Genomic DNA, 16,148 nt, shown 5'->3' with positions numbered 1-16,148 from the left:
TGAGTTATTCCCTTTCTCACATTCCCATACCCTTTCCTGTCTGTCTATCCTAATTATTTTTTATAAACATGCTTTTCCCATTCACCTCTTATGGAAGTAAATAGCGAATGTCAGTATCTTCCACATACTGACTTTAATACCAAACCTGCAGGGTCTCCAGAAACACCTTCTTCCTGATATTTTATCACTGTTATGGTTTTCATTATCTCTTTCTCCTGACACATAATTGTTCTGTTAATTTCTGGAAGTGAAAACATTATTATTCTCAGATGTCACAATTGCTATTGTGGAAAGAGACTCAAAACTAGACAGATTTAAGGAACTTAGTAGGTCCTATTTCCTACATATGCCAAGCACAGGTTGCTGGGCCTGTCCCTTTTCCCTTGGATGGCTCTCTGATAACAGAGGAGTCCATCCCTCACATCCAGGTCTGGCACGACATGTGTCCCCACCACTCCATGCCTGCTGGGTTGCAGCCAGCAGTGGAGCTAAAGGTTCTTCTTGGTGGCAAACACAGAGGCCAACCCAGTCTTGCCCTTGACTGTGGTAGCAGGCGTTTGGTCAACATCAGTCCTTGCACCTTGTTGTCAGTGCAGTTTCACCTGCTCCATCCAGTAACAAGTCACTACTACAGCAAAGCACACATAGACTTACATTAGCAGAGTAACTATTACAGAGTGCAGCAGCATGTTGAAGATGCTGATGGCAGCGAGGGACTAACCAAAGAAACTTCTTACCAGTGGAGTTCTCCCACCTTCTTAATTTGTTCCATTACCTGCTTTATAACAGTACCATCATATTAGAATCTTTCTAGCTTTTGCCTTAGCACTTTCTAGCAGCTGCTGTACATTTGCATGTTCTAACATCTCTTTTACAAGTGATAAATCCACACAATATAAGGTATAGCTTCTTGTTAGGTACGGGCTAGTAAATACAGGTGGTTTTACACACAAAATCACAACCTCTAATAATTTACAAGCACACATATTGAAGTTGTTACTTCTCAGTTGCCCCCAGGTGATGTTTTGCAATCATTCATATTTCTCTTCCTCTATCTCATTCTGCTTGGGGTTTTCACAGTCAGCTCCTGTAGCTGATGCATCGAATTCTTCCACTCCTGTCCAGCTCATGGCAAGGCTTGACAGACTTTGCAGGCAGCCACATGGACCTGTAGGTAGGAGGACACAAATATACTCCCTCTCCCAGGTTATCAGTTCTTGAGAAATAGGTTAAAGTGATTCCTTAAAGCAGAAGCATTCTGATGCACATGGGATGTGAAGCAGCTGCAGAAGTAAACTGCACATCTTTAACAGGGTTTGCTGTATCATTACCCACTTTTTCTTTCTCTGCCACCCTGATGCTGCTTAGGTGATGTCTGACAAAGCTTGTGGTTGTGTTTCCCCTCTCACTTTTTCAGTTAGCGGTTCTAGTTTCAACCCATCTGTTCCTCCAACTCTTGGATTCACCCCCAGGTTACAAACTGCCCCAATACTTCCATAGATTGAGAGGTTTGGTTTGGTTTTGTTTTGCACTCCTCGGTGGCAGTGTCCATCCTGGCAGTTCCACTGGGTTAGCACTGGGAGCCCAATTGGAGAGCGGCTTCTGAACATGGCTACTGAACTCTTAGTTTTTGTTTCTCCAATGTCACTCACTCTTTATGTAGCTTTATGCAGCTACAAACACGCTGCTATAAATGCCTGCCTGCTTGGCAGCAGCAACAAATACCTGCCGGCAACCGCTTGTTTTGCATTAACCCTTTCTCTTGCAGTCCGCAATACCATTCCTTTCCCTGTTGAATCCATGTCTAAAAGCACCTGTATATCATCCCAATCTGGATGTTGGGTTTTCAAAATCATTTTCATTACACGGGCTATCTTATCAGGATTCTCCCTATATGTCCCTGATTGTTTCCAGATGACCAAATCCCCAGGGGAAAAAGGTACTTTAACCTATACTGGCCCTTCTGTTCCCACTCCCTCTCTTAAGGGTGCAAGCACCATGCTGGGCACATGAGCCTGTAGTTTTCTTTCTCGTCCTCGCCTTTGACGAGTTCGGTGTGAGACTGGAGTGGCAGAGGGACCTGCCTTCTGTCCCCCCTTACATCCCTGACCACTCTCACCCTTGAGATCACTATTGCTATCATCCTCCTCCTGCTTTCTTCATTTGTTACCAGTGGGGCTGATGGAGCCACTGCCAAACCAAGATCTTCGTCATCCTTCTGGTGCTGCAAACTGTTTTCTAAAGCAAGACACCCAATACACCTTTTCTCAGCAACACATCCCTTACACTGTTCATTTGCATTAGTTTTAACAATGATTCCACAGCATTTTTGCCATTCCTTATTATTTCTTAAGTTAAAGATCTACATACCGCACTTCATCCCATTTTCCTTCTCTTTTACAAAACAACATTAATTGCAGTATAGGATTATACTGTAGAGTTCCATTTTCAGGCCATTTTTCTTGATCTTCCAATTCATATTGTGTCCACCAAACATTACAATAATCAATCAACTTATTCTTCCACATACTTTGCCCAAACCCCCCTTCCTTCCAATGGCTTAAAAGACAGCCTAACAGAGATGATTTGGGAACTGACGGCATTTTGTGAGTATGAAGAAATTCCTAAGGAAGCAAGTTCCTTTACGCCACTATATTATAACACTTACTCAAACCAATGCTGTTCCTGCAGCATAAAACCAATACCAGATTTGCCAAACCTGCAGGGCTTATGCCACTGTCTAATGCACAGCACCTAGGCTTACCCCCCGGGAGCTCCCTAGCCTAACCAAGCGCAGCTTTGCCACGTCTAACTGGCAGGCTTTACCAGACCAGGCTTCACCAGAAGTCGGCACACCATACCTTACTAAAATGCATATTCAACCTAAATTGCTACCTTAACTAATACATATGCATCAGGGATTGCCTCATCAGGCCATTACGACATCAGCCTCTTCTGTGCTTGTGCAGCCCCCCTCTGGTGGTCGTCCTGATGAAGTAAGGAGTCTTCCTCAGATGAAGTAAGCAGTCTTCCTCGCTTCGTCCTTTTCACCTGTCTGTCCTTTGGACAGGCCCCAATCATTATGTGGATGCCAGCATTCTCTTGTTTTCACTTGGCTGCCTCTGGTCAATCTGTATGTTCTGCTTGGATAAGGTTTTACAATGCTTTCTTAAATTCACCCATGCACCATTCTTCATATATGACTGTGTTAATTTCTACTGCTAGGACTACCACTGTGATGTTCAGCTATAGGTTAACTAAGGTACAGAACAGCAAAATTACAACTTGTTAATATATAAAGGCCTTCTATTGATACAAACTTTCAAGTATAACTAAGTTTACCATAAAACTTCACCCTTTTCTAACACCTGGTTCCCCAGTCCTTGCTGTTCCCACAGTGTATGCTTGGCTAGTCCAGCCCACATTCACAAGGATCTTAAAACCACCCTGGACTGCCTCAGTTCCCAGCCACCAGTGCTGAAACTCAAGAAGCTGTATTCCTTGCTGCCTAGTCAGAAACCTTCCAGCAGGTTTTCCATATAGGTACAATAGCTGGGGCTGAGGGATACCTGTAATTACAGGAAAACCTGGGCCAAGGAGCAGCAGAAAGGGTTAAAATTGAACTGGTCCCTCTGCTGCAATGTAAGGGCATGGACACAGGGCTTTATGCTCTCCTCACAGCCTTGCTTTCTCTGTGACCAGCTGAGAAGGAGATGGAGAAAGGAGATCATCCTAGGAAACATACCATAGAGGGATAAGATATAATACATTTATTTATAAAACACACACCAGAATCCCACTTACATTAAGTATAGAGACTAAAGGCTCATTCTTATTTCACCACTTGCATCCTCTCTCCAGGCCAGAGTGCCAGAACACCTGGTATTAAGGAGGTGGAAGGAGGGGGCTGAAGACCTTAGTGGTCTAAACAAAAGGGCAGGACGGACAAGCCATGAACATGCCATGCACTGAATAGGCTTCCACCTCCAACAGAAGCTCAGAGGGCACAAACCTTGTTACTACAAGGCTGCTGGGTACAGTTCTGCCATGCTGCCCTGCTTCAGCAGTCCCCAGGACCACTCCTGTCCCTAGATGTGTCAGCACTGAGAGCAGCAGTAATCCCAATGCAGGTCATGGGGAGGATCAATGACTTCTGTTTCCTGAAGCAATAACTGGTCCTGTGTATAACTGGTCCTTGTGGTCAAGCCTGGTATTCATTTCAGATGCTGCAAAGGGCACTGGACCAGTGTTTGCCCCTGAGGAGGAACAGTCAGTAGTACTGGGTGAGCCCACAGTGGAAACCTACCTCCAGAGGGGTTGCTCATGACCCCCTCACCCAAAGCAGCTTTCATCCCCTGCAGCCTTCTCCCAGTGGACAACTCGCTACCCCCTTTCCCATCCATCAGTCCTGGCTTTCAAGCCACTGTCAGAAGCCTCCTGCAAAGAGACAATGGCAGCCCAGGCTCCCCATTCACTCCTGTGCATGTGGAGTGATAAATGGTTTGTCCCCAGCTGGAGATGGAGGCTTGGACACTCCTGAGCAGCTACAGGAGGGCAGCCCTTTGTCTTGCTCTGGAGAGATGGAGCGTGGTTGGCCTCTGCCCTTAGGCTTCCTGGCATCTCTCAGTCTGAGGTCTTCCATGGTAATGCTGGCACACAGGCTTCCTGCATTCCCCCTTCTTGCCACAGCTTAGAGCATCCCTTGTGACTGGTGTTTGGTCTCCATCTCTATCATCTCCAGAGGATACCAGTGCAAGAGTCCTCCTACCTGCCACAACGCCTCTGGTGTTACTTACAGACGTATCTCTCCACCTTCCGCCGACACTTCTTGCACACCACGTAGCAGCACCAGTGATACTTACAGTGACACCTCTCCACCACCTCCTCCATGTAGGTGTTGTAGCCACGGCCACAGCACATCAGGTTGCAGCTGTCACTGCCCATGGAGGTCTTGTTGCACTGCCTGCCAAAGAAGGATGTACAAGTGGGAGCTGAGGAGCGTGCCCATAGAGGGGTGCTGACCACAGCTATCTGCCCAGGCCTCCTCCCACAGCTCACTTGCCTACACCAGGAGGCAGTGGATGCACAGGTCTGCTTGCAAACTGGGGTTGAGATCAGCTTGTGCTGCTGTGGCTGTGTTTGAGCAGCTGTGGCTGAGATTGGGCACACTCTCCTGTGTATCATGCTGGGGGCAGGAACTCCTCATGGAGAAGGAAGGGTGGATGGCCAGGACCAGGAACTGCTGTTATTGCTAAGTCTGACATGATTGTAAGCCCCAGGCCTGAGGCAGCCCTGGCTCAACCTTCAGGTTACCCCATCCCTCTAAAAACTCCCTGCTGCCTGGCATCACTCCAGAAGGGAGACATTTGGGAAGCACCACAGGCTCCAATGGCTGCTGAACAGCTCTGGTTACTGGCAGACAGCACCCAAAGGTGCACTGGGAGAGGAGACATTTCCCTTTCTGACCTCGCAGTGGATATATCCTGTCCTGGAGAGAGGCTGACAGGCTTTCAGTGAGGGCTCTCCCTTTGCCTTTACACCTGCATAGCTCTGTAAGAATGACATCTGCCTTCCCACCCTCCCTGGGGCTTTCAGATGCAAAGAGTTCACAGCAGTCCCTGTGCCTTCCCCATCTGATAGGGGACTGCCCATCCACACCAGCTTCCCAGAGCATGTTGATGGTACAGACACTGATGAAATTAAAGGCTGAGTTAGAGTGTATGTGCAGCAGTTTCTTACCTATCCTGTGTCCCCATAGACCCCAGGTGGAGATTCGGTGTGCAATAGTCAGGAGAGTTGATGAGATAAACCAGATCCGTCTCTTCCATTGGCCTGACCTCCATTTCCTTGGGTATCAGCTGCTTCCTGGGCCCTATGAGCCGATGGGTCACCTTGATGGCTGTCAGGTACTTGGACTTGAGGTCAGAGGCTATTTCATCCAGCTTTGCCAGTCCCTTCCAACAGGTCTTCACTGAGCAGGAGCCTGAAACACCATGGCATTTACACTTGGTGTCCAGGGAGTCACTCAGCACCTGCAGAGGACAGGAAAACAGACTAATTGGCTTTTGCTGTCTCTTGGTACCCACACTACACATTGATTTGCAAGAGCATCCATGGGAAGTTTCAAAAGCTCTGCTGCTTACTGCCACCTTTAAATGACTATAATGGGGCTATCAAGGACCAAGCCCTACTTCATTCCTTGGGGAACTCCCAGCTGGAGCTCGCAGAGGCACTGGTGGCTTCCCTGGCCAACATGGGTGCAGGACAGCTATGGAACAGGAGTGCATGAAGTGTGAAACCCTGCTCCAACGGGAGCCCAGCTGCAGTGGGGCAGGATGGGCTCTGCTTCCCATGAGCAAAGGGGCAAATTGTCTTGTGCTGGTTGTGGAGAGGATGCAGGGATGTTTGGGGGGGTGGGGATGCCCCTGCAAACACATGTAACTGTTTTAACCAATTAGTTGACTTCAAGGACAGCATCCCAACAGCCTGGCTGGAGTCTACTGCCTTACATTAGGCACCTCTGCCCCCAGGCTTTGTAAGGTGCCTGAGCTGCAGCAATGGGGTGGACACGGTACCCACCTGCCGACCCACTGCACTGTTATGCAGATTCATGGCCTTGAGCGCTTGTTTCCCCAGCTTGCTGGACTTTAAGGGGCTGTCAGCGAAAGCGGAGCCGAGCTGGAGGCCATAGCTCAGGTTGTCCCCACAGCCACCCCATCGGAAGCCTGACCCAGGGACCTCCGAGGGGACGGAGCCGCAGGAGCACAGAGGGAGCTCTCCCGAGGCACAGGCCTGGGCGATGGAGTGTGTGATGGTGGCTGCGGCCAGCGCGTAGACAAAGGCGGATTCCCGTGTTCCTGGGAAGAAGAGGGGGAGATGTCCTTCCTCCCTGCACAGCCAACACTCCTCGCAAGGCAAATGAGGCTGTTTTTTTCTTGCAACACAATATACCCAAGTCCCAGTGTTTTTAATCTGTGGTACCCATTATATTACATATTCTATTGTATTATATCTCCTGCTTTTTCCCCCCCCACCCCATTTTTTTAAGGCTTCAGCAGCTTTTAGTTTGAAATAGAAGTTACTGCCTGTCAGATGATTTAAGTTGCACATACCAGTGTATGGCAGTAAGTTTACTCCAAAACAGGCAAACCTGCCATCTCTCAGTTGAACAGCACTGCTGTCTGCCTGGACAGCCACATGGGGCAGAAACTGGAGCCCTAACACAGCAGATGAAGGGTCCTTTACCTCTCAGCAGGTCAGGCCCAAAGCTGGGTGCTTGCTGGATGGAGGAGCAGTTCCACCTCATGTCTGCAAAGGTCTCCTGGCAGCTGCTCTTGGTGCGGCCGGCGGCCCGGACGATGCTGGGCATGACCTCCAGGTTCCTGCGGCACATCTGGAGCTGGTCGGGCACCAGCCCGGACAGCAGCCGGCAGTGGTGGCTTTCATTCCATGCCACCCCACTGCCGCTCTCCGTCAGCCCGCTGTGGGGACAGGATGGGGGTCAGTGGGACCATGGGGCACCCGGCCCGAAAGAAGAACCCCAAAGGGGATACCCACCTCCCGTTACCCTCCCCTACTCACAGCCACTGGATAGCCGCGGAGAGCCCCAGCTGGCAGAGCAGCGCGGCCGCGGTTGTGGGGCGGCCCATAGCCGGGAATGGGGCTGGGACCGGAGCCACCGCCCCCTTTTATAGCCGCGGGCCTGCCCCCCAGGGAGGGGAACAAAGGCGGTTTCGGTGCCATTCACAGCAGGCTGGGGATTGATGGGGTTCAGGTGTTACTGCCTGGGAAGTGATGGGGAGGTGATGAGGAGCACTGCCTCAGGTACTGCATACCCCTCTGTGCTCTCACCCCACCCCCAGGACAGAGATGCTGGACACAACAGGCCCCCATAGTCTCACCTTTGGCATCTTCAGGAGAGCCACTGGGTCACAAAGCAAATACACGTGTCTGCTCAGCGTGTAACAGCTCATCTATGTAACAGGAATCACAAAGGGAGAGCATTAGTAAGGCACAGAAGGGATCGGCACAGGCTGATTGTGATTTGTGCTTATTTTCTCTGCAAGAAGCTTTAACAAATACATTTCCTTGACCCAGCAAGAGTGAAAGTCTCAGCTGTCTGCCTCTATCTCCGGAGCTGGAGGACAGCCACTATTCTGCAGTAACCAAGGCTCCAGATGTACACATGTCAGTCAAGGGTGTGGACACCCCTCACCAGTCTGGAGCACACCCAGCCACAGGCTGTGCTGGGACTGCATGTGGGGAAATCCTTCCCCTAGACACCAACTCTCACAGCTCCAGCCCCTTTGCTTGCACACAAACCATCTTGCTGAGCCATGTGCAGTCAGGGCATCCACAGCTGCTGGGGTTTCATGACTGCAGAGGAAGAGGGTGAGCAGAAAGAGGTATATGGAAGGGCTCAGCATGCAGCACACAAGCACATTTCAGGTGATGCTGCAGGGACAGGGCTCCCCCCTCCAGTCTACATCCCTGCCGCTCAAACTAGAGAAACAGCCCAAAACACAACATGCCCATTAGAAAACATCTGGTATGAGCAGGATCTAACTCAGCATGGGGCTGTCTTTAGCTTGTCAGCACTTCCCACCCCACTCTAGAGTTGGCATTGGGTTTTCTGTTGCTTCTAGCACCCCAAAGTGCATGGGGGCAGGAGGGACAGATAAAGCAAGGACTTAGCTTTGACTCTGTTACTGGGCTTTGCAGGTCAGGACTAAGTGCTGATGTTTACTGCTAATTCCAGGTTCCTGAAAACAGCATCACCAGCTTCCACAGCAGTTTGCCTCTCCAGACCAAGGAAATGAGTTAAAGTGCACTTGCTGTCTCACAGACAGCCCCAAAGGGGAGTTTGCCTGGTGCTACCAGCAAACTGATGTGTGCACATCCATGAGCCAGCACTGGGCACGGGTATCAGCCGCAGAACCAGTTTCATTGCAGGGACCATCGTACAGCTGGCAGAGGTGATGCAGCCAGGAAACTGGTGCTGCTGGGGCAGGAGCTGGCCTGGGGTAGCATTCCCATGGCTTGCACATGCTTGTCATGGGGTGTGTTTTTGGGGATCTTTCCATTCTGTAAGAAGAAAACCAAAAGCACAACCTTGGGGCTGTGAAGCCCTTTAGGAACCAGGTATGTTGATGCTCTCCCACAGTGGAAGGTGACATTTGAGAGACAAACCCAGCTGACACTATCTTCTTTTGGAAGCAGTCATAGGTTGAAGGCCTCTACTTAGAGCCTTCACTTTCCCCCTCACTGTGCGACTTCCCCTCTCACTAGAAGGTGCTTTCCCTTTACAGGACACCAGTGGGTATTCATTAGCATTCTCTCTTGACCTCCTTTTGACTTGCTACCATGTGCATTAAAGCAGGACACCCAGTTTGAATTGTTGACCTTCCCAAACTACTCCGTTGGGATGAAAAGGCCGAGGTGCATTGTGCTGGAGCAATGGCCCATGAGGAAGGGTCCTGCTAGGAAAGCAATGGGGTCACTCCCAAATCCCAAGCACAGTTACAAGGGGCTTAATTAAAGGACAGGGAGAAAAGAAGAAGTTGTGTCCCTGCAATTGGCTGGTTCTGATCCCATTAACCTCCCTCTCCCTAATGCCTGTGGACTGACACCAAAGGCTCTAAAGTTATGTCAAGCTAAGGAATGATTTTTCATCACGAGTAAGAAAGAGACAGGATAAAAGCAAATTTGCTCATCAGGGCACACAGCTGGGATGTCTCTGCAAGGGGCATGTGGAGGCCAGCAACCACCATCCATGGATCCCTGTTTCAGAGTGCACTGAGCAGGCGCCTGCCTGGATCTGGACACCTAATGGGATACATTGCCACCGGTGGAACATCAGCACTGTTTGCTGGGACTCCTGGTTTAGGGCAAGAGGGGCCCTTTTATCACTGCAACCAGTTATCCCTGAGTGTTTCCATGTGGGAAATGCGCTCCCTGTGGCAGAGAGCAGAGTCCCTGCTGGAGAGCTCAAGGGGTAATGCAGGTCTATATTCCCTGAACACCAAATCCTGTGTTTTGGTTTGTGTCCACAATGAGGACTAAACTGATTAAAGTAACATCAGTCTGCCTGGTTTTATGGGGCAAGGGAGCAATAAACATGCCCTATCCTGTAGCACATGCTGCTCCAAACCACTGCAGGCCAAGCATCAGGTACAGCAGAGTCCTCCAGCCCCTGTGGGACACGGGGGCAGGTCCTGCCCTACTCCTGCCTTGTCCAGACCCCATTATTGCCCAAGGGTAAGTCAGACACTAGCTAGTGCAGTTTGTGGTCCCCAGCTGCGGGATGTGGCATTCACAGACTGTGGGAGGTGCAGCACAGACAGACTCCATCCATCCATCCATCCATCCATGCATCCATCCTGGGGAGCCGCTAGAGCATCTTTCACTCCCTCGACTTCCTTACAGTCCCAGACACAATTCAAGCACTCTGACTGTTTCCAGAATGCAATTTCCTTTCCTTTTATTCCCCAATAGGTGATGCCCATGAAACAGCTCTCAGAGAACTGCAGTTGGCCTCAAAGTACCTGTGATAAACCCCACAGATCAGCCTGAGGTACAAGTGCGTGCGAGGGGTTGGAGCTGCATCGTCCCATATGCAAAGAGCCAGGCAGAACTGACAGGGAAGGGTCTCACCACTTCCCAGCTCACATACCCCAATGTTCTGCTGGAAAGACCACTGCCCACACCAGTCCTGAGCTTTGAAACAGCCTCAAGTGCATCCAAGGGCCAGAACCAACCAGCACTGTAGAACAGGAGGCAGTTTGCTCAGTGTTCTGATAAGCCCAACTCAGCTGCTCCCTCCTCAGCCCCAGCTCTTCTCCAACCATTCCTGCTGTTCCAGAAAGTGGATGTGTACCTTAGGCTTGGTACTGCTGTCCTATGTAAGATCCAACTCTCTCTGGCTCCAGTCCGGGGTGGGATGTGGCAGAGATGAACCTGAGCTCTGCACCTGGTCTGCTTCTACCCAGGGCACTGCAATGAGAGAAAGTCCCTGTTCAGTCCCTGGATTTTGCTTATACACATCACAGGACCCCAAATGTGGAGGTAGAAAACCTGATAAAGCAGCTCCTGCTACTGGGGCCTGATGCTGGTGCTGTGTGGGACAAGGTGACAGCATCCTGTGGCCCTGCTGTGTGTCTGATGGCTCACTGCTGCAAGACTCCATAGGTAAAGCTGAGGTCCTTTGCCATGAGGTCAGACTGGTCTCACCACAGTGATACAGCTCAGCTTTCACCTTCCTTGAGCCAGTTTGGCCCTGCTGGTAGGTGCTCACCACTCACTGTGCACTGTTGCAGATCCTTCTCTTACCTTGACATGAGAACAGATACGGTGCCCACACTTCTCCTTGCACTAAGCCCAAGTGCTCCTTTCACTCTAACCCCAAGGATTTTGCTGTTATGAAATCACATTCTCTGTAAGTTCCCTTTTCACCCTTGGGGAATGGTGAAATGCTTCAGGCCCTGAGGGGGACATTGAGGGGAAATCTGAGGGATTAGGAGTTTTCTGACCAGGAAAAGCTGATTCTGTCAGTGCTGGGAGGTGCTGGGTGCTTTCTTGGGCATCATGTGCTCAGCAGGCAGAGGGAGGGCAGTGGCTCACTAAGCAAACGTAATCATGTGTGCTGGGCATGTCTAAACAAACAGACTCCAGCAGGAGGGACACAGCAGCTCCCAGTCCCTCGCAGGTACTCATTTGCCCTGGGATCCTCTGCAGCAGGTATCCTGCATCCACCCTGCTCAGAAGGGCTGCTTTGCTGGTTGGTGCTGCAGTGTCCCACTGGCACATGTCTGCTGAGGGATGAGGGTTCAGTGGGATGCAGGAGATGCTAATCCTTCTGGGGGGATTTCTAACGTTATCTCATCAGTGGCATGAAGCAGCCCCACACGGCCCAAGGAGTGACCATCAGCAGAACTAAACCATACAACAGAGGATTTCAGACAAGAGGGTAGGCAGGCCCCTAATCCCTCCTGAGTGATGCAAAGTGCAAACCCACCCGTGTGCAGGAGGGGAGGAAGGTCTGGGGTTGTTGTATAGGCAAAGATGCTTTCCAGCGGCGTGGCCCCAGCAGATACTGGTTCCTGGGACTGTTCATCCCAGTGTGGAACACCCTCCCTCCCCACTGGCTGTATGTGCTGTGACATTCACAGCATCAGCACCTGCTCTGGTTGGTGCTGCCCAAGCATCAGGAGGTGGACGTCAGGGAAGTCTGACACATAGACAGGACAGGAAGCATTGTCCTACCATTGCCTAAGCTGTTCCAAAGCTGGTCTGAGTGAGCTTAGAGCTTCCAAACCAAACGGACCCAAGGGGCTGACCCCTTCTCTGCTCTGCCTAGAAAGGAGAGGGGATATTGCCACCTTCTGGCCAGTGGTTTTGCTTTTAAGGGCCATCATCTTCCATCCTGGTCTCTGGAGAGCCTGGTTTCACTATGCTGCTGCTGGTGTTGGTACTGGCAAGTCTCACGTTGCAGCAAGGCACTTTTCCCCCTATTAAGCACTCCTCCACGTGTGGATGGCATCTTACTGTGGGACCTGGAGGATATCATATGAGTTGCCATAGGAGTACATAGTGGGGTTGGAAGGCAGCTGGAAATGCAAGGACATCTGGGTTCCAAGGGGGTTTGGGAGAAGCTTTGAGTAACTGTGGAGACAAAGCACACAAGGACAGTCTGAAGGCATTTCATAGCTTTACAGGTGCTGGAGCCACGATCAGCACTGGGGCAAAGGGGCTCAGGACCATCCCCTTCCTTTGGAATGTGAGGTCATTGTGGGAGCTGGGCAAGGGCACAGGAAGGCAGTGCCAGTAGTGAGCAGTGTCCAGTGACATCTGACATCCTCAAGCTGCCTCCTATGAAAGGTGGTTTTTACCAACCCTCCTTCACAGAAGTTTTGCAATGACTGAGTAGTAAGAAAAAACAAAGGGCTTCCTTTGAAAGCACATGTAATCCTTCATTCGGTGTCAGTTCCTCTTAGCTCAATCCTTGAACCAACTGTAGGGTAAGTGCTAAAAATACCCCTTCCCCTTCCCTCTGCTGGGGAAGGAGGAGGGCAGGAGGGGATTCCCAGCCTAGGTAAAGGCTTCCCTTCCCCTGCCTGCCCAAGCCACCATGGGGAGAAAGCGCAGCCGTGCTGATGGAGCTGTATCTGCGGGTGCTGAGCAAAGGGGAAAGCAGAGGGGTAGGCGAGGAGCAGGGAGGAAGGCTGGAGAACTGCACCCCCAAACAGCCTGACTGGTGCTGGCTGCTCTGGGGACACAGCCAAGAGGAGAAAGCTCACAGCAATGCAAGGAGACCTACTGCCCCTGCACACAGAGCCTGCTCCTATGGCTACACTGAGTATTGAAGGAGCATCAAATAATCATCCTGGATGGCCAAAGTTCCATGTCCCCATTACGGGGTCTTGGATAGGGGCCAAAGAAACCCCCATAAATGGTTTGTTACCCACATAAGCACACAGGGATCCCTCCCCATGTACCATCCCAGCTTGCAGCTTCCTTTTGTATGGAGTTTCCCCTGCCATCAGAATGCCCTGTATCCCCTCAAGCCCCTGCTGACATCAGTGCTCCCCCACCCCATGCTCATCACCTACCTCATGAGGAGCCACATCCTTCTGCCTGGGAAGCTGAGACAGTGCCGGGTCATGGTGATGCAGGTGGTGGTGCACACTCATGTGGCACTGACGTCTCTCTGAGGAGGCAGGTTGTGCTCCCTGGCCAGCTCCCACCAATCCCAGAGGTCGTGGATGAGATCCTTGCTGCAGGCAGGTGCTGGGAGCATCCCATACCCTCCGGAGGTGGGGGATGCTGGTACCTTTGCCCCATAGCAAAGGATTGCCTTCCTTTAGTGAAACCATCCTCTTTCCTCTTTCTGATGTAGTGGTGGAGTCAGTGACCTCACCATGGGATGGATACTGAGAAGCAGGCTGGGGGTGGTGGGCTCCTGCCAGCTGATCTTCTCCAGAGCCACTTACACACGATGCTGCCTTCCAGCTTTACTACGGGCATCCAGTGCTCCACAGCTGGGACCAAGGACCATGGGTCTGCTTGTGGGTTCAAGCTGTAAGAGACAGATGGTGATGCTTCATGTGCTGCTGGCAGCCCTGACAATGTGCAGTGGGCAGGCAGCACACCCTGTCTCCAGGCTGGGAGAGCCAGCTGCAGAACATGTGTCCACATCTGCACCCCCCACAGCAGCCTGGGACAACCCAGTGCTGCAGAAGGCAATACAGGACTATGTAAGGCATGGATGATGCTGCCTTCCCCATCTGCCCCCTGCCAGTCTCCTTTGGCTGAAGGCTGTGGTGCTGGTGGCAGGTCCCAGCCTGGCCAGAGCCCCACCAGAGAGGAAGAAAGTGTCATGAATAACATGCCCAACCCCACTAACTGGGCTAGAAATAGCTGCCAGGGGAGTTCTGTTGAGTCACGTAGCAGAGGCTGTGGCACTGAGTGATAATGGAAAGCAGCAGTGGCTCAGCCCTGCAAATAGGAAGGCTGTAGGGGGTGATGTACCAGAGGTGACACACTGGGACAAGCCACTGCCACCAGCCTCCTGTCCCATCTCAGAGCTGCAGAGCAACTGTGGCATTAGCCAGGAGCACGTAAAAGGCATCCTGCTGTGGGGAGCCAAGCTGTGGTTAAGAGGACAGTGGTTTATGAGATCAGCCACATGTATTGCAGCAGTATCAGCAAAAATAAATGAAACAATACTGTGAGGAGCTGTTCTGCTGTGTCTGTGCATGGATCGGACTCACCTGAGCTCTTTGGTTGGTGAAACTGGGGACAGGAGCTGCTGGGCAGGAGGGAAACAGCATTCTCTGCTATGGTGGTTTCATGCCCTGCAACAACAAAAACACATTATCTTGCATTGTCTTATAAGAGAGTTGGGTGGGTTTAGGTTATCCTGTCCTTCTAAACACAGAGGGTGAGAAGTGCTCTCCTGCTCGAGGAGCGATACCTGCCAGCTAGGCACCAGGAAATGCTTTTGAAGCAGATGAAGCTCCATCTCCCATCTCCATGGAAAGAAAGGGGGAAAGATAAAACCAGTGCCCTTGAAGCTGCTTGCAGACAAGGTAATTTCCACATGAGTTAGCAGAACAGCTGCTTGGAAAGTTCTGATAAAATCTGGTTGTTTTTTGTGTGAATACACAGATCCAGTGAAATGTGGAGGTTTTCCACTGGAAAGAATGAGTTTGGTTGGATTTCTCAACCAGTGCTCACTAGAAAATGTGTAAACGGTTACAATATTTTAACCACCACTGATGGTGTTTTCAGGCCAGGATTTACAGCCCTACTGCCTCACAGCTGTACATGACAATGCATCGGTTTTGGCATCATCTCTTTATTTATTTGAACTTCAATATCCTACAGATCTTTTGCCCTCATTTTAGATCAAGAAAACACTCAAGATGCCAAGACATCTTTAGGATAAGGAAATCATTTCTTGTAAACCATGGGAAGCTCAGCCTGAGGAGCAGTGCAGAACACAACACATACCCCCTGTACCACCAGCCAGGACCACAGCCTCCTTGACCTCATGGGTAACTTGTGCTGGTTTCTGTTGATGGAGATGCAGGGGCAGGGTCTAGGCCAGCCTGGCCACATCTCATTGTGCTCACCCTGTGCCCTGCTCCTGGCCAAGCTGGAAGCATGCTGCTTTTCCTGTCGCTGGGGGACATTGCTCCATTGCCCTTGGAGCTGACATAGATTCACTTCTTGTAGTACCTGCAAGATCACGAACTGGAATCGTGTTTGAATTGGGAAAGCACATGGACATCAATAAAGATAACAACCCCACATGCCATTTCCTTGGCTCAGTTCCTGTACCTTTGCAACCCTTCTTTGACCCTGGGGTTTTCCAGGTTTTGTTGTCAAAAGAAGCTTACCTCCCCTTCACTTGCACTCTGGTAGCATCCCTGTCCCTTAGCAAGGCCAGCATCTCTCTTCCACCTCTCCTTCCCTAAACCTCATGTATCTCTGGGAGCCTTCCCTGCAGGGTAAAACCAGTACCAGGATACTATCTCCTGCTTTTAGTATGTGCTTTAGCAGATGCTCTAAAACTGGGATAAAACTTAGGCACCAGCAGCCCACTGTCCCTTCATGGGTCAGCCATCAGCTGCTGCTGGTCTGCAGGG

At 50.9% G+C, this 16,148-nt stretch overlaps 1 protein-coding gene across 1 annotated transcript; it reads right to left on the bottom strand.

Moving 5' to 3' along the window:
* Positions 1-4,747: 4,747 nt before the first annotated feature.
* On the bottom strand, positions 4,748-7,408 carry LOC101869570 (protein Wnt-11b-like). The gene is made up of 4 exons (XM_034064237.1): positions 7,246-7,408; positions 6,580-6,857; positions 5,740-6,032; positions 4,748-4,963 (listed from the first exon to the last, which is right to left on the bottom strand). Exons 1-4 carry the CDS (start codon positions 7,391-7,393, stop codon positions 4,789-4,791), a joined length of 894 nt encoding a protein of 297 aa, XP_033920128.1. The 5' UTR covers positions 7,394-7,408; the 3' UTR covers positions 4,748-4,788.
* Positions 7,409-16,148: the final 8,740 nt, after the last annotated feature.

Source organism: Melopsittacus undulatus, chromosome 6 (genome assembly GCF_012275295.1).
Source record: "Melopsittacus undulatus isolate bMelUnd1 chromosome 6, bMelUnd1.mat.Z, whole genome shotgun sequence".
Taxonomy (NCBI): Eukaryota; Metazoa; Chordata; class Aves; order Psittaciformes; family Psittaculidae; genus Melopsittacus; species Melopsittacus undulatus.
The sequence above is the reverse complement of the archived record's forward strand: the minus strand, read 5'-3'. Positions and strand labels throughout refer to the sequence as shown.

Excerpts from the sequence above, each read along its gene's own strand:
- LOC101869570 (XM_034064237.1), bottom strand. The coding sequence starts at position 7,393 with ATGTGCCGCAGGAACCTGGAGGTCATGCCCAGCATCGTCCGGGCCGCC. Across the intron at positions 6,033-6,579 it reads ACAGTGCAGTGGGTCGGCAG|GTGCTGAGTGACTCCCTGGA; the intron begins GTGGGTACCGTG and ends TGTCCTCTGCAG. Across the intron at positions 4,964-5,739 it reads TCTATGGGGACACAGGATAG|GCAGTGCAACAAGACCTCCA; the intron begins GTAAGAAACTGC and ends CTTCTTTGGCAG.